Source organism: Pan troglodytes, chromosome 17 (assembly GCF_028858775.2).
Source record: "Pan troglodytes isolate AG18354 chromosome 17, NHGRI_mPanTro3-v2.0_pri, whole genome shotgun sequence".
NCBI lineage: Eukaryota > Metazoa > Chordata > Mammalia > Primates > Hominidae > Pan > Pan troglodytes.
Genome location: NC_072415.2, coordinates 66743054 through 66764157, shown reverse-complemented (window position 1 = coordinate 66764157; position 21104 = coordinate 66743054). Strand labels below are relative to the sequence as shown.

The 21104-nt window shown below is 35.2% G+C and overlaps 1 protein-coding gene across 6 annotated transcripts in view; it reads right to left on the bottom strand.

Moving 5' to 3' along the window:
* Positions 1–21104, bottom strand: part of WDR7 (WD repeat domain 7) — a 377397-nt gene that overhangs the window by 324667 nt on the left and 31626 nt on the right. For all 6 annotated transcript variants that reach the window (XM_009434062.5, XM_009434059.5, XM_523934.7 and 3 more), the window contains exons 6-12: positions 18020–18096; positions 17074–17193; positions 12673–12818; positions 12217–12319; positions 9276–9417; positions 8836–9084; positions 7560–7780 (exon numbers count right to left, since the gene is read on the bottom strand). In XM_009434062.5, the coding sequence (XP_009432337.3) occupies positions 7560–7780; positions 8836–9084; positions 9276–9417; positions 12217–12319; positions 12673–12818; positions 17074–17193; positions 18020–18096 (1058 nt within the window). The remainder of the gene's footprint in view (positions 1–7559; positions 7781–8835; positions 9085–9275; positions 9418–12216; positions 12320–12672; positions 12819–17073; positions 17194–18019; positions 18097–21104) is intronic.

Sequence of the window (21104 nt, the reverse complement as noted above, 5' to 3'; positions counted from 1 at the left end):
GTAAGCCACCATGCTCAGCCTCAACTTTTTATCTTTAACGCAATAGTATAGAATAGTAGTACAAATTTGGAAAACATAAAATTATCAAGAATATAAAACCAATCAGAATGTACAACTAATATAGTATTGGTAATATTAATATATTTGTGCTTTAAAATGAACGTGAGAGCTATAGTTACATATGCTCTACATACAGCTGCTTTCAAGACTAGAAAATTAGCAAGGCTTAAAAGATTATAAACAGGATGATGAAGGATTATGGTAGTAAAATGGTGACTGTACAAACCTATTCCTCATTGTTTGAAGAGCAATTTGACAATACCTGTTCAAAAGCCTTTAAAAATTAATATGCCCTTTTTTATAGCAACTCCAAGTATAAGAACTTATCCTAAGAAACCATTCTAGAGCTACAAAAATATTTAGCTGTACTAATTATCATTCCCACCGTTGATAACAGGAAAAAAAAAACTTTAAAGCAACATTCTAAAATGTCCAATAAAAATGAATTACAGAGTATCATTTAAAATGATGTTGTAGGAATATTCTTAGTGACAAATATGACATCTTTAGAAAATATCTCTATTTTCTATAACTATGTATTATTTAATTTTTAAAAATAAAATTAATATCAAAAAGATGGTGCCAAATACATAAAAATATATGAAAATGTTCTCAAAATCAAAGAGAATTAAGTGTTAAAGGAAAAAGGATGACACAGAACATTATGTACATTGTATTTTAAGAAAATAATGTTAGTTCTGCTTCCTGTTTTTGCTTAGTTTGTATTCACAAAGTTTGCTCTGCTTGACTTCAGATATTAAGCTATAGGTATAGACATTGCTTTTTAAATGCAATATTCAAATTAAATTAATAACAAAAATCTAGAATCAAAAATGGGAGATAAGAGCAAATTCAGGCAAAAGCTTTCAGTACTTTGTCAGAATAATAGTATGATATATTAAAAAGAATATCTAATTTGTTAATTGCCCTTACTGGCTGTGAACATTAGCCACACTGGTATACACACAGTCACGTGTTCCATTCATATTAGCATACCTGTTTCTAGGAGCCGGGAATCTAATACTGGTTTTAATACTGTCAATTGAAGGCACAAACACCAATGTTCAGGTTAGATGCCGCACATTCCTGTTTTCACAAATCCATGCTGCCCCCTTCTGGGTATTTTTGGAGATTATGTGACCAAAAGTTTAATATGATAAATTAAACAAAAAGTATTCATTCTTTAACTAATATATTAAAGAACTTAGCCTATATGCTTACATGTAGAAACATATCACTGGTATTAAACAGTTTATTTTTCGGCATTTTCCAAAACTTCTGTTCTGAATAATTCTAACAACAGAAAGACAGCTCTGAGAATTTAATCGTCAATGCAAATGAGGAAAATAAATAGTAAATATTAAATAGCTATAATACTAAAAGTAAATAAAACATGACACTTTAATAAGTTTCCCTACTCCTTCCTCTCACTCTCAAAAGTAAACCAGGGTCTGAATTTGGCATTAGCTTTCCCTTCAGTTTTAATATTTTTACTACCTATACATGTATCCAAAAATATGCAGTACGGATTTGTGTTTTTAAAATGTAAATAAATGGTATCACACTGTATTACACACACAAAGGTTTCATACCACAAACTGTACTTCTAAATCCAGCTACCTACCACAACTGAAAATCAACTAAGAAAATATGGATAGTTTCATGTAAAATATCACCATAATTAAATAAGTTGGCAATATTATACTGGGTGATTAGTGTTATTTTTTAATTCATGAATTTTCACTGCTGTCAATCATATCTATCTGGTTTATTAAGGAAAATGTTTTATAACGTACTCTTGATATATTAAAATAATTTTATTCCCTCAGTATTTTTTCCAAAACCTAGTTTCTTTCTCTAAGAGTAACCTATGTGGAAATAAAAGAAAAAGTGCCTGGGTCTTGGACAATAGACTCCTTAAAGCTAAAATCTATAATAAAAGGAGAACGATAAGCAACAGGGAAAGGTAAAATAAACTGGGAGGGAGGTGGAAGGGACGATGTCAGATCATCTCATCTGTAACTACATAATTCTAATGATGGAGCTTTGGAGGAAGTTTCCTGCCGCAGCACTCCAAAGGCATTAAAAATATCTGCCTTCCCTTTCACCAGCTCTCTTCAGATTCCCCAGGCAACTGCTACACTCTTGGCCTCCCCTATCCCAGAGTTCAGATTTTGCTAATTCACCCAAGTCTACCTCTCACAACTACTCCAATCTGAAAATCATTCTCTCTCTAACCACGCTGTGTTGTGTAAATTTTGTAGTTGTCAGAATAAAATTAAGCTAATATTCTATAGTTCTGAAGCATTAAAACACTGTAAAATTGAAAATATCTGAAGGATTAATAAGACATTGCACTCAAGGTTAAGGGAACCAAAAAGCTGGAGAACAGGAGAGAAAGGGAGACTTGCACTTCCTTAGTAATATTTATGCCTTTTGCATTTTATACTATGTGCATCACTACCTATTTATGAAATATTTTAAGGTACCATAGTAAACAGTCCAAGTACAGATGAAAAGTTAATAGCCCAGTTTAAATTTTAGCTGTTTTTAAAAAAAAGTTTCTAATACATCTCCTATATCTAATATTTGAAGTGGCAATATAATTTAATAACAACATAAAAGCTCGAGTTTAAATTTGAATCCTATTAAAATTCATAAGAACTGTCACATCTGAATAGCAATAAATCATGAGAAAACCACTCATTTAAAAATAATAAACATAACTTGGAGTGATAAACAAAAATGGTATAGGACTTTATATCTGTCATATAATTTTTATACTGTGAACAGCTTTTATTTCAAGCAAATGATATATAGTAGTTTGTTTTATCAAGAAACTGAACCTTTATATACTCTTAAAAAAACAGAAATGGCAAATAACCTAATATTAGAAACCTCAAAACCACAGATTCCAACACCTCTCAAGAAGTCAATATGTAGTTAGTCAAACCTCTCAGGTCTTTTCAAGTAGTTTACCAAAGCTCCTTGTTTCTCTGGGTACCTATAATATGCCCTTGCCATCATCACCAAAACATTTGTGATTTATAGTCTGCCTGTACCAGGCTTAAATACTTACCTTATCCTCCTTCTAAAATGTAAGCTTATATTTCTTGGAACATTTAAACACATTACTTCCTCAACTGTTCTCAATAACCCTTCAGAACTACACAATCCTGAATTATTTCAAAATTTTATATCTTAAAGGGTACCTTCAGATTTTTTAATTTTCTTACATTTTAATTCTTTAAAATAATCCGTATCAGGTAAAAGCTAAATATCAGTTAACCAGACTATTCAATGAATCAATACTGAATTTCAAAGATCTTTTCCTAAATGAACTTTTGCTTTTTTAAGAAACAATACTGGCCAGGCGCAGTGGCTCACACCTGTAATCCCAGCACTTTGAGAGGCCGAGGTGGGTGGATCACGAGGTCGAGAGATCGAGACCATCCTGGCCAACACGGTGAAACCCTGTCTCTACTAAAAATACAAAAATTAGCTGGGCAAGGTGGCACATGCCTTTATTCCCAGCTACATGGGAGACTGAGGCAGGAGAATCACTTGAACCCAGGAGGTGGAGGTTGCAGTGAGCCGAGATCATGCCACTGCACTCCAGCCTGGCAACAGCGCAAGACTCCATCTCAAAAAAAAGAAAATGAAAAATAAACAGTATCTTTAAAAAATGAAAAACCAAAATCCTTTAACACAAAATAAAAGGAAAAATATATTCAATTTAAGTACTCTACATAATACTATATTTAGGCAATATTTGTCATCTTTGAATATGCGAAATTTTTTAAGTAATTAAAAGTCCCACTAACAAAAGAATAGAAAAATAGTTCATTAAAAATAAAGCATACAAAACCACTTAAGTCTGCCACTAAATTAATGCTAATCTCTAGTAGGAATTTGGAAAGACTTTTAGATAAAAAGATATTAAAAACAGCTCAAAAATGAAGGAGTGGGGAAAGAAAGGATGATAAATACCTAGACAGCAGAAAAGTAAGTACATGTTATTTGTCTACTGACATGTATGTGGAGTTTGAAAAGGGCGTCTGGAGTCTGTCTTCAGAGCTCATCTCCAACTTCCAGCTGCAGCATCTGTTCTACCTAGCAGACAGTTTTTCACTTTTTGTTTACTATCTACCTAAGTTAGGAGACAAATAATGAATTATTTAGCTGAGTACTTTTTCTTAACAACTTTGTATGTTTTAGGAAACGTGAAATGTGACTATAAAGAGAGGAGAAATCATCAGCTTTGTACATTCTTATTCACAGTTAAAGTAATTTTTACACACAACTGACATTTCTCCATTTCTCTGTTTTAGAATATCTTTCCTGAACAAATAATTATAAGAAGTCCAAACTCAACTTCCACCTGAATTCACCTAAAACCCAAAACTATTCTAATAAACAAAACAGATGACAAACTCTTCAGCATTTATCTCTAATCATTACTTTTGGTAAATATTTATAATCTTTCAACTACAATTAGCTGATCAACTATCTCAACTACTATTGCCCAATCAAAACGTTTAAACAAAAATAAAAATATATTCTGCTAAAAAGAACAGGACACTGGGTCAATTTATGAGAGGGACTATTCAAGCATTAGAATCAGTATACGATGTAGCAAACTCTAATCTCAGCCACACATTTTCTAAACATTTAGCAAACATCAAACTCTGCTTTTTATTAAGCAGTTAGGCTCTTTGATCTTTAAACATACTTGCTGATGTGCATAAAACCACCTAACCAGCTAACTGAACAGGTTATTAACTAGGCAGTCATTATTTATTTGTTAAATTACCCCACAGCTAAAATCAAGTATCTTTGTCTTTATCAGGACTTTTGAATAAGAATTTTAAAATTTCTTTTTTTTCTTTTTATAATTTCAATTTTTTAAAATTTAACTTTCATTTTAAGTTCAGGGGTACATGCACAGGTTTGTTATACGGGTAAATTTGTGTCATGGGGGTTTGTTGTACAGATTATTGCATCACCCAAGTATTAAGCCCAGTACCCATTAGTTGTTTTTCCCAATCCTCTCCGTGCTCCCACCCAAGAAAATTTCTATTGTTAAGCATGTAATAACTAAATTACAAATTGCAAATATGTTATTTTTCAAGTACTAGACTTCCCTGTCTAGATCATTTTTCCTCATATTCTCCAGGCCAACTACCGCTTTTGGCTTGCCCAAGTTTAGTAGCGAGCCCATTCTCCGTTTAGTTGCATATATGTCTATTAGTATTTTATTCACTACATTTTATTTTTAAATACAAATAGTCAAAAACATTTTATTATTTTAAATACCAATCTGAATTTTTTTTTTTTTTTTTTTTTTTTGAGACAGAGTCTTGCTCTGTCACCCAGGCTGGAGTGCAGTGGTGCGATCTCAGCTCACTGCAAGCTCCACCTCCTGGGTTCACGCCATTCTCCTGCCTCAGCCTCCCAAGTAGCTGGGACTACAGGCGCCTGCCACCACGCCCAGCTAATTTTTTGTAGTTTTAGTAGAGATGGGGTTTCACCGTGTCAGCCAGGATGGTCTTGATCTCCTGACCTCGTGATCCGCCCCTCTCAGCCTCCCAAAGTGCTGGGATTACAGGCGTGAGCCACCATGCCCTGCCCACTTGAAATTTTTTAAAAGAAATTTGTTTAAAAAACACAAGGGAATATATAAGCTAAAAACAAATGTATAATTAACATATTCAAATAGAGAGCATGACCTTGTCTAAGCCATTCCAAACTTTTTTTTTTTTAAACAGCATTTCACTCCTGTTGCCCAGGTTGGAGTGCAAGGGTACGATCTCAGCTCACTGCAACCTCTGCCTCCCAGGTTCAAGCAATTCTCCTGCCTCAGCCTCCCAAGGAGCTGGGATTACAGGCATGCGCCATCACACCTGGCAAATTTTTTGTAATTTTAGTAGAGAAGGGTTTCTCCATGTTGATCAGGCTGTTCTCGAACTCCCAACTTCAGGTGATGCGCCTGCCTCGGCCTCCCAAAGTGCTGGGATTACAGGCTTGAGCCATCGCACCCGGCCCATTCCAAACTTTTAATCACATTTGTAATTTAAAGAAAAACTATATCTTATTCTATCTAATATTCTATTATTTTAAATATTTTATTCTCTCACACACACACAAAATCAATCAAAACAGAAATGGTTGTTCTAAACTGGTATAGAATTATCTAAATAATCAATTTTTGCATTGAAAAATTAGATATTTCACCAAATGTGCATTCAGAAAAGAAAACTGTCATGTTTCACCATAGGACATAACTACTATAAAATGAAGTTTAGGAGAGGGGTTGTAACAATACCTTAATTTATTAATGTAATTACAATAACATCTATTTCACCAAAATATGACATAAAATTGGTTAAATAAATACATAGCAGTTTTTCACAGTGAATAAGAAATTAACAACCTAATTGGAAGAAAGGAATAAAAAAGAAGGAAGAGAACAATTAAGGAGGTAAATTTGCAAATCTGCCAGGAAAAATAATGAGAAACATTGGTACTAGGATTTCTTACAAAGCCACCAATATCAAATCAAACAAAATCTAGCACTGGCAGAACATGGTTGATAAAATAAATTATCAGGAAGATTAAGCAAGTAAGCAGAAGGGCCAAGAAAAATTTTGTAGATTTTGAAATGAGATATCTTGTAGATACTGCAGCAGATACACCAGTAAGACTGTTTTCAATTTCAGTAATACCAGAGCTGGTGACAGTGAATGAATTATGATAAGCATGACATGTCTACAAGAAGACGATGTGTCTATATGTGCAAACAAATGTGTGAGTGTTGGGAGACAGTGATTATGCACACAAAGATGACTAATCACATGAATAAGTCCCATGATTAACAAACAATAAAAAAAAAAGTACTGTTATCAGTCCTAAGCCCTCTTAAAATCTTGTATTTCTATTTATAAGACATCACAGCCTAACTTAAAATGCATCAGAAAGCAATCTGGTTCCACAAAGGTATGTATGAAATTTTCCAAAATCATCATCAGTGACTGTTAGGCTTTGTCTCCCTTGTTAACAACAATTTTTTATTTAAGTGAACTCTATCGATAAGTATTTTGCCTTTACCAACATATATATTCATTGTCTTTGCTCAGATGGACCCAAAAATAATGAGATTGTACAATGTCTTCAGGCATACTTAAATTATTTTAAAATGTAAAATTGAAACATCATTCAATAAACATTTTCTCAACTGCTGCTATGTTTCAGAAAGAAGCCAGACCATTTCGAAGCTAGTAAAAAAACACTATGTCCCTCTTCTGTTTCTATGTGCCCCAATAGTTAGTGGCCGTAACTTTGCCTAAATGTTACTATTATTTTAGTTTTAAAATTGAAAGGGTTTTCTTAATTCTCTTGTCACACTTCCTTTAAGTTAGTCTAGATTCCATTTACATTCCTGATAGTAATATAACTTGGCTCTACCATAGTGAAATAATCTTTTATATAAATCAACTTACACTACAGTTTTCAGGTGGAACTAGAAGTTGAGTAATCTCACCACCATGAACACAGAAGATATGTTTCATTTCTCCAGAAAATATGTCCCAAATTATGACTGAAAAATCCACACCTCCAGATATCAGGTATCTTTGATCATACCGAGCTGAGACCTGATGAGGATATAGCAAACACGTGACTTTGTTCCGATGACCACGGAGTGTTCTGTGAGGTGGCCAACCTGTGAATGAGGGTTTGGATTTAAAATGGGAAAATTAAAGGTTTACCAAGTTTCAGTAAGTAAAAGTAAACATGAATGTTTAGAATAGCTACAAATTATATCACAGCAAAGGCTTCCAATTTTATCTTCTAACACAACTCTGCCTAATTCAGTATCTACTAGCCACATGAGACTACTGAGCACTTGAAATGGGGGTAATCCAGATTCCTATGTGCTGTGAATTTAAACTAGTCATGAGATTTTGAAGAGTTGATACAAAAAACCTAAAATATTTCATCAACAATCTTCATATTGATTAGAAGTTGAAATGAAAATAGTTTTTGCTATATTGGGTTATATAAAATACAGTCAATTTCAACTGTTTCATTTTATTTTTTAACACAGCTATTAGGAAATTACAGGTATGATTATATATATATGGTTGACATTAGATTTCCATTGGCTGTTGAGAGGCCGAGGCAGGCGGATCACTTGAAGTCAGGAGTTCGAGACCAGCCTGGCCAACATGGTGAAACTCTGTCCCTACAAAAAATACAAAAATTAGCTGGGTGTGGTGGCACATGCCTGTAATCCCAGCTACTTGGGAGGCTGTGCAGGAGAACTGCTTGAACTCAGGAGGCAGAGATTGTAGTGAGCCGAGATCATGCCACTGCACTCTAGTCTGAGCAACACAGTGAGACTCTTTCTCGGAAAAAAAAAAAAAAAAAAAAAAAAAAGATTTCTATTGGATGGTACTGTTCTGGAGGATTTTCAGAATTACTGGTAATACAGTAATTATTTAGTAATCCATAGAGATAACTAAGAGATGAAACTATTAACATATCTCAAAGAGATAAAATTGGATACTTCTTTATTTACAGTCATTAAATTGTATTAATTCTAATAACAGGCACTGAATATTTTATCTGTGCATTAAACTCTACCAACTACATAGCACCCCAACAACTAACTACACTGATTCACTGTATTTATTTAAAAACAAAAAACAGAGACATTTTCACTCTCTGGGTAAGAGTTGTCAAAACACTTTAGACATACGGAGCTCTTCAGTATACCTCTTCTGAGCATGTGTTCCCCTTGCAACAGCTGTACTATGGCCGTCTGTGTGGCAGGTACAATAACTATGCTTCCATCTTCACGACCACAAACAAGTCGTCCATGTGCTGGTATGTACACACTTGCAGTTACTTTAAGAGGTTCATTACTATTGGGAATCACACTCAGCTGATCTATAATTCCAGCAGGACAAGGATTCAGTTTATCAAATGCCTCTTGCAAACTAATAGAAGTTGTCATTGCCAGCCCTGTAGAGGTTTGGTTTTGAATAAAAGAAAAACATTTGTGCATGTTAAAAAAAATTTTAAACATTAAAATAATGTTGATTGATCCAGTAATCAAAGAAAATGATATATGTACGTTATGAATATATTATTCAGTAGTTAGTATTTAAGATATTAAATTAATTAAGAAATTGTTACACATGATTTACTATTACCTTCTTCACTTTCCTGTTTATCAGCTGTGTCTGATATGTTCCAAATATTCAACCTTCCAGAAGAATCACCCTGAATTAATAGTTTATGGAAATATTCTCTGCATCCATAGAAGAACCGAGTAACAGGAGGACAAATTAGCAACTGCCAAAAAAAGTATTTGAATATCTTTAGCTGTATTTTTAATCAAAATATTTCACACATTAATGCTTTTCAAATAAAGATATTAGGTAATTTGTCCCAGTAGCCAAGTTGAAAAAGTGTTTATAGCACGATTATTCAACAATATTTTAATGTAATTCTATAGCACTAACATACATGTCAACTAATATTCTAATCTAGTATAACACACACATTGAATGAAACAAAAACTGTATTTACAGCCTTTCTCTAAAATTAGTATTGATGCTACTTTTCACCACTTTATAATAACTCATGTGTAGCCACAATAATGCAATTTAACTGCCTATTATTAAATAATTAACACATAGCTAAGCTTTCTTTATCAAAAAGAAAAGTCTTCACTTAAAAGGTCAAGATGAGAGAACTCACTAATCCTGCTTTTTTTGCCCACTCCTGATTAATCATTGAGAATAGCAACAAAATTAGGGAACAGTGGCTCATGCTTGTAATCCCAACAATGACACGGAAGATCGCTTGAGGCCAGGAGTCAGAGACCAGCCCTGGGCAACTAAGCGAAATCCTGTCTCTACAGAAAAAAAAAAAAAAAAAAACTTAGCCCAGCATGGTGGCACAGGCTCATAGCTCCAGGTATTTAGGAGGCTGTGGTGGGAGCATCACTTGAGTCCAGGAGTTTGAAGCTACAGTGAACTATCATTTCGCTACTGCACTCCACCCTGGATGACAGAGCAAGACCTTGCCTCAAAAAAACAAAAAGTAGGCTGGCCACAGTGGCTCATGCCTGTAATGCCAGCACTTTGGGAGGCTGCAGCGGGCAGATCACTTGAGGCCAAAAGTTCAAGACCAGCCTGGCCAACGTGGTGAAACCCTGTCTCTAATAAAAATACAAAAATTAGCCAGGTGTGGTGGTGCGCACCTGTAATCCCAGCTACTTGGGAGGCTGAGGCAGGAGAATCGCTTGAACCCAGGAAGCAAAAGTTGCAGTGAGCCAAGATCACACCACCGCACTCCAGCCTGGGAGTCAAAGGGCGACTCCATCTCAAAAAAAAAAAAAAAAAAACCTAACAAAATTGAACTATCAAGCTTGCGCAACTAGAGGACCCCATTGTTAAAATTAGTATATTTTTCAACTAATAGCATATGTTTTACTTGCTCATATTTTCATAATCAATTTGAACCTAGCCTCTGTTAGCTACCAGCTACCAGGAACAAAAACCATTCATTAGGATCTTATGTGTACTTTCATTTTCAGCTCAAGATTTTGTGCCTTCAATGAAGTACTATCTGAAAATACTAAATAGTGTGGTGGACTTCTACTAAAATTCAGAGGATTACTTCACAAATACTGGAATATTAAAGAACAGAATCTTAGCCTGAAAAGCAATATTAAATTTGACTTCAGTTTTGACAATTATAGTTAACAGTCTAATTACTGTATTCAAATACTGGTTAATCAAATACAGTAATTAACAGCTAAAAGCATTAGCCAATGGAAACTACACATATTAAGCATAACCAATTGTTTGACTTTACTTACTGAATTTTTTTTGCTTTTGAGACAGGGTCTCGCCATGTTGCCCAGGCTGGAGTGCAGTGGCACGATCACAGCTCACTGCAGCCTCCACCTCCCAGCTCAAAGGATCCTCCCACTTCAGCCTCCCAAGTAGCTGGGACTACAGGCGTGTACCACCACACCATGCTAATTTTTTTTTTTTTGTAGAGATGGGGTCTCACTATGTTGCCCAGACTAAAATTTTTAATTGATAAACTATATATTTAACAAGGAAAAATTGCTACAGCAGCTGTAATAACCAATATTCTGCATTTCAACACACCACAAAATACATGTTTTTAATTTAAAACGTATTAGGGAGCTGATATTTAAAGAAAATGATTTTTTTTTGGTTTTGCTTATGTATATTTTTTATACAAGTCATTATTCCTTAGGTTAATTGGACATGACTATCTAGGTTGAAGAGCAGTAAGTGGAAGTTTGAATAAAGAACAGACAGGCTACAGATGATCTTAATTGTACATAGATATACAAATTCTATATATTCAAAATATTCATGGAAAGAACAATTCCCTTCCCCTAGCCACCCGGCCACATAAACGTGAGACGTAATGTTCAGAATGATAAAGCCATGGAAACCTAGAACATCAATTAAAAAAAAAAACAAAAACAAAACTCTGCTTTCAAAGCCAAAGCTTCTTTCTTACTGCTCAACATAGAGTTGAAAACCCAGTACTAAGTGCTGTTGTACTTCAGCATTAAGTGGATATTAAGCATGTTTTCAGAAATCACAATAAACTTTTATTTTTATAGAGAAAAAATGTTTTATTCTTTATTTCTAGTTTCTAATGATTTAAACTGCTACATGATTTTGTGGAGGTACTGCAATGCCTTGTTCAACAAAGGAACTATTACTACTCAGCATTATTACATAACTATGTGTGCTCTTCTAAAAATATATCTGTCACTATGTTTATAATTGCATGATAGTATGTAAAATAATTTACACCATCAATATGAACTTCATCAAAAAGTCAATTTCAATACGCAATTAGCATAAGATTACTTGTACTCTTAGAAAAACGAATGTTATTTCATAGGCATATTATATGTTTTTAAACAAGCAGATTTTGAAATGTCCTTATAACTGACCATCTCAAAATGTTTTACATTTAACACAGTGCTTTGAATTGTATCAAATTTTTTAAACCTATCACAAGACAATAAATACAGTTGTAGAAGTTTTTCAATGTAACTTTCAATTATAAATGACACCTCAAGAATTTTACCTCTTTATCTTTTCGATCCAAGAGGCTATGTTGTACAGGGGGAATTAAATTTTCAACTGCTTTCCCCACATCACTGCGGAATGAATCACTAGCCGGAAGGCAACTGAATATGGGAAAAATACAATATTCAATTAAAATACTGACATTAAATATTTTATAATTCCATATGACAAGGTTTGTTGGTATTGGACAAAAAGGGGATTTTTAAATTATAGTTAATTTAATGCAGGCATTAAATTAAATAATGTTATAAAAATATTGTCCTTCAAATAAAAATCCACCTAATTTTTGCACTTAGAAGTTAAATTGGAATTAAAAATCTAACTTAAGAAGTTCTGAAGTGTTTTATCAAAGTTAAATATTTATAATACATACATTTTCTTAAAGTCAGGTTGTACCCTAAATTCTGAATCTTTTACTTTTGATGACTGTCCTAATTTATTACTTGCTGCATACCTGGCAGGTAGTTTGTAAATATAACTTTGCCCATTTTCTGTCCAAATGATAACTTTATCTGCTGAGACAAAGTCCCCGCCGGTCCATGTCTGTCCATTTTCACTAGGACCTGAACACAACAAGGAATAGTCTCCGGCATCGAACACCTGCAAGGAAGAAAGAAATTCACAATCTACTCCATATTGTTGTAAAAAGTAAGATCCAGTGACATTTCAAGTTTTAAAAAAAAGCCTGGAAATGTATTTAGAAAACTCAGTTTGCTGCATCAGATAAAGAAAGTTTGTCAATAAGCCCTGGGAGAGGTCACCTTCAATAGGGAAGACACAACTAGGCCCCTAGTTATGGGTAACCTCCCTGTGGACAGGGAATAGACTATGACAAGTGGAGCGAGGGTGCTCCCCACTACAGGAACAGTTATCCTCAGACTTTCTATCTAGTGAAAGTATTCCATTAAAGAATTGCAAATAATAGGGAATCAACCTCAAATATACATGCTTGAGCCCTGTTTTATTTCTATGTCTAGTAACAGCATTTCTTTTTTTTTTTTTTTTTTTTTTATTGAGACAAAGTCTTGCTCTGCCACCCAGGCTGAAGTGCAGTGGCACAATCAGAGCTCACTGCAACCTCAAACTCCTGGCTCAAGTGATTCTCCTACCTCAGCCTAGCTGGGACTGTAAGAGCATGCCACCATGCCCTGCTAACTTTTTTATTTCTTATTTCTTGTAGAGACAGGGTCTCACCATGTTGCCCAGGCTGGTCTCGAACTCCTGGGCTCAAGTGATCCTCCCACCCTGGCCTCCTAAAGTGCTGGGATTACAGGCATGAGCCACCTTGCCTGGCCCAGTAACAACATTTCTAACAATAAACTCTGGCATGGGAATAACTCATTATTATAAGGGAGTTACTTTGCTCTACATTATTTCATCAATGTTCTAAAATACTATAGTTAACAGGCTCAATTTTACTATGTAATAATTTTCACATATAAAATTCAAATCCCTATAATTTCACCAGCAATAAAGGCTACTAACCTTATAGGGCTTTACATTTGAAAGGCACTGCAAAGTTTACAAAGTACCTTTACAATTATTATCTCATATGACCCTGAGAATCACCGCAGATGTTACTATTCCAGTTTACAGACAAGAAATGGACACAAATAAAAATTTGATCAATTGCTCAAAGTCATGTGTCCAGTAAGTGATAGAGCTAAAGCTAAAAACTCTGCTCTTATAATTCCTAGCAGAATTATTCTATCACTTTCAATATTTGAAAAAAGTACATTAAATGTTTTTATGTACATTTTCCCAGGAGAAATGAGTAATTCCTCATTCCTCAATAGCTCAGAGGTTTTATTTTACTTTTCTTTAAAGAAAACAATGAAGTTGCTTGTATACAGCCTTGAAGTTAGAACACATCCTAGCTGCATTTACCATGATTTCTTATAATATTTATCAGCGTATAACATCAGCACTACAATTATAGCCAAGAAAACTCCAAGAAAGAGTAAGGAAGGGAAACCAACCCTCCAGCCCTATTATCTGTTAAAGCAAATCATACAACTATAAAAGTTAGAACAATATAGTATTAATTCATGAATGGGCAGACAAATCCAGAAGTCTGAAAACAGATTCCAATAATGTAGGAATATAGTATATTATCAAGGGACAACAGACGAATGAATTATTCAACAAATGGCATCAGGAACTGGGGGGTCCATCTGACATAAAAATAAAATTGGATCTACATTTCACAATTTATACAAAATAAATTCCAGATTAAAGATTCAAAGGTATGTAAGACAAAACCATATAGGCCAGGCATGGTGGCTCATGCCTATAATCCCAGCACTTTGGGAGGCCAAGGCAAGCTGACCACTTGATGCCAGGAGTTCAAGACCAGCCTGAGCAACATGGTGAAACCCATCTCTACTAAAAATACAAAAATTGGTCAGGCGTGGTGGTCCATGCCTGTGATCCCAGCTACTTGGGAGGCTGAGGCAGGAGAATCCCTTGAACCTGAGAGGCAGAGGTTACAGTGAGCCGAGATTGCACCATTGCACTCCAGCCTGGGCGACAGCAAGACTCTGTCTCAAAACAAACAGACAAAATTAAAAATAAAACCATATAAAAATTAGGGGAAAATGAAAGATTTGAATCTCAGCTTATGGTAAGCCCAATGGAAAACTTCTTCATGATAATAAGTATCTTAAAAAGCCATTCTGGTGGGTTGTAGTACTATCTCAGTATTGTCTTAATATGATGATTAGTGAAGTTGAGCACCTTTCTATATATTTACTGGCCATCTGGCTTTCATCTTTTGTGAAATATTTTTGTCCAATTTCCTGCTGAGTGTTCCATAGTTTTCTTCCTGATTTGCAGGAGTTGGGTTTTTTAATAAATACTGGACAATTCTTCATCATCTATGTATATTGTAATTATCTCCTCTGACTACGTGAGTTGTCTTTTTACTCTTATGTATGCATTTTAAGAAAGAAAAAGCTGTTCTCACATAATTATAAAATGTTTATAATGGACACGAATGAAACTGGTACTAGATACTCTTATCTGGAAGGGAAAGGGAAGTTCCAGTGGGGAAGAGACACATTTTTCACTGTATCCTCTTGCCCCCTTTTTTTTTTCCCCAAGACAGAGTCTTGCTCTGTCAGCCAGGCTGGAGTGCAGTGCCGCAATCTCGGCTCACTGCAACCTCTGCCTCCCGGGCTCAAGTAATTATCCTGCCTCAGCCTCCCGAGTAGCTGGGATTACAGGTGTGCGTCACCATGCACTGCTGATTTTTTTTTTTTTTTTTTTTGTATTTTTAGTAGAGACGGGGTTTCACATGTTGGCCAGGCTGGTCTCGAACTCCTGACCTTGTGATCTGCCTGCCTCGGGCCTCCCAAAGTGCTGGGATTACAGGCATGAGCCACCATGCCCAGATTGTTTTTTTATTACTATTTGCATCTGTTTTAAATTTTAACACAAAGGAAGAAACCCATAAAACCTACTCTAAGCAAGCAGCAGCTAGCTTTTCCTAATTTTATTCTAATATAGTAAGTGACAACGATAAGGTTAAGGTGCTGCTTCCCTAGTCATTCCTTTCACCATATGGCCCATCCCCTTGTGTTCTAAGCTCAGAAAACCAGCCCATTCCAGGTTCTAATTATGACACAGTACAGCATAGTAGTAATGAGAGCAGCTGCTGCAGTCAGATACCCATGTTGTAACTCAGCAACCCCGCTGCCATTTATATAACCTTTGTCAAGTTATTCATCCCTTTACTGCCTCAGCTGCCTCATCTGCAAAATGGGGAAAGTAACAAGTCCTCCTGTGGTAAGCAGTCTCTAACAGGGCCCCAGTGATCCCAAACCCTGGTATTCATACCCATGTGTAATCCTCTCCCCTGAGTGTAGGTTGCATTTTGTGACTGTTTTTAAAGAACAAAATGTAGCCAGGAATGGTGGCTCATGCTTATAATCCCAGCACTTTGGGGGGCTGAGGCAGGAGGATTGCCTGAGCCCAGGAGTTCAAGACCGGCCTGGGCAACAGGGTGAGACCCCATCTCTACAAAAAAATTCTGAAATTAGCCAGGCTTGGTAATGCGTGCCTGTAGTCCTAGCAACTCAGGAGGCTGAGGTGGGAGGATCCTTTGAGGCCAGGAGTTCAAGGCTGTAGTGAACTATGATTGTGCCATTGCACTCCAGCCTGGGCTACAGAATGAGACCACATCTCTTTAAAAAAACAAAAAACAAAAACAAGAACCTGGGTGATAAAACATGTTTGTTGTTTTAAACTAATAATTTTTGGAATGATTTGTTATTCAGAATTAAATAGCTAATCCACCTAACCTCAGAGAGTTGTAAGGATTAAAAGAAATAATACATGGCAAGCTTTGAAAAAAGTGCTAGTCACAGAGCAAGTGCCCAAAACATGCTATTTTTCTATTATGGAAATATTAAAGTCTGGCAATGTGGAAGTAATATACCTCTTCCATCATTAGCTCTGAAGTGATATGAGAAGACTTTCCAACTACAAGAAGCCAGGGAAAATATTGACTATTAGCTTTAATAACACCCTACAAAAAAATGTCCAACCTGTAGAAAACTCCCTACTACTGCTTATATTGTACTGATAAGACAGTGACTAAAACAGCAGCAAAAAGGAGAAATTAAGACCAATGAAATACAGTCTCTAACTGAATCATTCCATAAACACAAACAAAAAACGACAACTATATATAGCCAAGTCCCAACTTCTCAAAATGTGATATCAAAAGCAGACATGAATTCTAAATGGTGAAAATAGTCTTGCACCAAGTACTTCTTTAGGGTTCTTTGGAAATCTGATAAACCAATGTCTTGAAGGATAAAAATACAGCTTCTTATTTATATAATTATCTTACCCTCCAATATTTGGAACACACAACCAAAAGTGACCTTTGTGTAAATGCACAAAAAGAGATGCTTTGGCAATTCTGACAATAAATTGGTTTGGATTCCTCCTCAAATATTGGCTCAGTATCCTGAAAAGAGAAAGATTTGTAAAACTTTAGGAATAGCATGATTGTCAATTAAAATTATCACACAATGATAAAGGCAACAAAATTAAATAAAGGCATCGCTTCATATGTTCATCATTTTAGCCCCTCAGGTAAGCGCCAAGGTAGTAAAAAGCAGCAAAGATATACCCTAAAAGCAGCTAGACACAAATACTGTTGCTACAAAATCCCCTGAGATTTCAATTCTGATGAGACTCAGAGTATCATGGCTCTGGTAATGACAGATGATAAAGTCTGCCTTAATCCTAATTTCTGTAGCTATATGTGCTTTTTAAAAAAATCTAATTAATTTCTCTATCTTCTCCTGAATTCCATGCCTAAAAATTCCCTAGCTGAAGAGAGTATCAAAATTGTCAGAGACTTCATCTTTCTCATTGATAAAAAAAAAAAGAACAAGGAATTCAAGCCCAAAGAACTGAAATAGATGACTAAAAATGGCTTTGTATATTTTATGTGGTGATTTGCTTTATTTTTTTTTCCTTTGAGTCAATTTAAACAGAAGCAGTTGAGGAGAACCTCACCTCTTTTACGTTTCTCCTCTACATATCCTGTGCAATATGTTTCTCTATTTTATATCCATGATAGAGCAGATGTTGCCATTAAAAGTAAATAAAAAATTCACTCCCATAGTATACTAGAGAATCTTCCATACTATGCCTATAAGAAAATTATCAAAAAATAATCACTTTTTCCTTCCCCCTTAAAAAAAATGGAAGGGGCATATCATTACTAAAATTTTGAGCTACAAAGAATAAAAACAGAGAAATCACCCCAGTTTCCTTTTTCTCACCTGCATGTCACTTATTTCCGAGGTAACAATCCAGACCTTCAGGATGCCAGTCACCGAGAGTGCTACCACTGTGTCCTCTAAAATGAGAAGGGACAAAAAAGCAGCCCAGGTTACGAACATAATACGCTTTCTTTCTAAATATTAAGATGTTTTGCTTGAATAAAATTAAACAATAGCATGTTTTACAATTAGCAGAAAAACATAATTCTCTATTTCATGAAACAGAAACCAGGTTTTGAAACACAAGTTAATAAAGATGGCCAACACCTTAAAATTCAAGGAAAATTATTTCTAGCTAATTGAATTTTTTATTTCTAATCAAGAAGTTTTTAATAATTTCAAATGTTCTTGATTACTATGTTCACAATGAACTTTTACACTTCAAAATTTACAACTTTTAATTCTTTATCATGGATGAGCTCAAGCACTTTATTTCTTCAAGGCACAAATTTCTCCCCCTTTCCCACATACCTTGCCACCTTCCAGATACTTCATTGCACATTACATCCTCTACAGAGTGTGATCAAGAGAAAGATATGATATAAAATCTAAGTTCCTAAGCTTCAGGTAAGGGACTAGTGACAGCACCAGGGTCACGTACAGGAATTTTGAGAGGATGAGCATTGGAAAGCAGTCAACGTAGGCTCCAGAGTGAAGGAGGGGAATGTTAAAAGCAAAATCACATTTTTCTTCACTAATTAACCAATGAACTTTAGATAACAAACTATCTTAAATTCAATTTTCTTATCTGGAAGCAAATATAAATGAATAACAACAGTACCTATCCTAATGGGTTGTTATAAAAATTAAGACACGCCAAGGGAAAACATTCAGCACATACTAAATTCTCAATAAAGTTGAGTTATTACTGTTATTTAAAAAATTGTTATCTTTAAATAAAAACCTTATCAATATCACATAGTTCTCTAGGCACTGTAAGGCATTGGAATTAATTGATTTAAGTTACATTCTATTCTGTTCAGACTACAGTGTAAACATATACAAAAGGAGTGTAAAAATTTTAAATATGCAAACTGCTTGGTCACAAATATAGATCTGTTTTAAATAAAAGATTCATTGTAACTAATATTAGAGATAAATATATGAATGATTAGTTCCCTATTGCCTGGAAAATTAACGCAAATCTCATTCTCACTGTTATGCTTAGGAATAAAGCAGTAATTCTCTAATATGCACAAAAAACCTCTCTGAGAAGGTTCACATTAGAGAAGTCAGCTCAATTTTATTTTACCAAACATCTCCCAAATATATTTAACCAGAGATCCCACCTTTTTGACAAATACCTATTAACAAACTTCAGAACCAACACTCAGAAGAACAGCGGCAGGAAATGAAGCCAGTGCATCCACTCTTCCTACAGTCCACTTTAGTGCAGGCCTGCACCACTCTCAGCTGGGCAACTAATCTCTTAATTTGCTCCCATCTTTGAAGTTTAAAGCTTAAGTCCCTTCAGAGACTTCCCATCATCTACAGTGAGAGCCTGCAAGCTACAGCTCATGAGTCAACTCCAGCCCACTGGCTGTTTTTGTAAATAAAGTTTTATCGCAACACAGCCAGGCTCATTCACTAATGTATTGTCTGCGGCTGCTTTTGTGCTAAAACAGCAGAGTTGAGTAGTTGAAACATGGACCATATGGCCTGCAGAGCCTAAAATATTTCATATCTGGCCCTTTACAGTATAAGTTTGACAACCCCTGATCCACAAAGTGAATTCCCTAGCTGATACACAGGGCTTTCAAGACCTGTCTCTTGCCAGCTCTGCCAGCCTTATATCCTGCCACTCCTTCCCTCATACTTCTTGCCCCAGAAAAAGATAATCTATAGTTTCACATATACACCTATCATAATTTTAATGCTTTTGTACCTACAGACTATCTCCTTTGCCAGAAACATCCTGATCGCATGTCTGCTAAACTCTTCCTCAACTTCCAAATCCTAGATCAGACTTCATCTGATCTGGGCAGCCCTCTATTGCCCTCAATCAGCCTCACTGCCATCCTCTCCATACTATTTTTCCATCTTGCACACTTTGCACTCTAAACTGTTACTTGTTTATATATCATTGTCCTTTACTAGAATTTGACTCCCTTAAGTATTAATATTTCAATCCCTTGCACCTGGAAGACTGCAGGCATTCGATAAATATTTGTTGAATGACTACTGAATGAAAAACTATGTGCTGATTTTCCTACCCTAAGAGGTTACAAAGCAAAAGCTCCTATAAAGCTGAAGGCAATTCACTAATGGGAAGCAGTGTAACACAGTGGTTAAAGTAACTACTCCAGGGTCCTTTAGCAAAGATGTCATCACACTAACTCTCATCATTCTCCTCATCTATATGATGAATATTAACAGTACCTACCCCACTAAGTATTGTGAGAATTGATCATATGTAAATGCTTAGCATGGTGCTTGGTAGTGTAAACACACAGTAAATGAAAGTCCTCAAGGTGATGGTGCTGCTGATATCGGTGGTAGTGGTGGTGGTTATTTACCGGCCTCTATAGGAAGCACATAACTATGAAGCCATTTGAAAGTAAAAGAATGCTCCTTAAAAGGCTTATAAAAGTAGACACTCAATGTTCTGCATTAACTATTACTCTTTTCCTGACAACTTTACTTCTGCTTTCATGGTTGTTATTAAGAGGTTTCAACAAAAATGAAGAAAAGATAATAATATTTATTGAGCATCAAGTACATATCAGCCCCTTCCAGGAACTTCCATTAAATTTAACTGTGTATAATCTCTCCTTTTTCACTGTCCCCATTTGAAATGGAAACATTCCCTATGCCTCTTAAGCAAGTGACAGAACCAGGCCCCAGAAATATACAGGTAAAACTACAGCTCTTCCCAAAGGTAAAACTACACCCCCAAAGGTTAAGCTATTCTTCCTCCACTTCAGATAATCACCCATATACTCTGTCAAAAGCTGGTGATCTATACATCATGGAATGGAGATAAGCCAACAATTAAGTCTTCATTCAATCAAAGATTTCTTTATGAAGGAAGAAACAGACCATAAATTATTGGTGTAGTTATTTCTTACATAGAAGAATATATCCC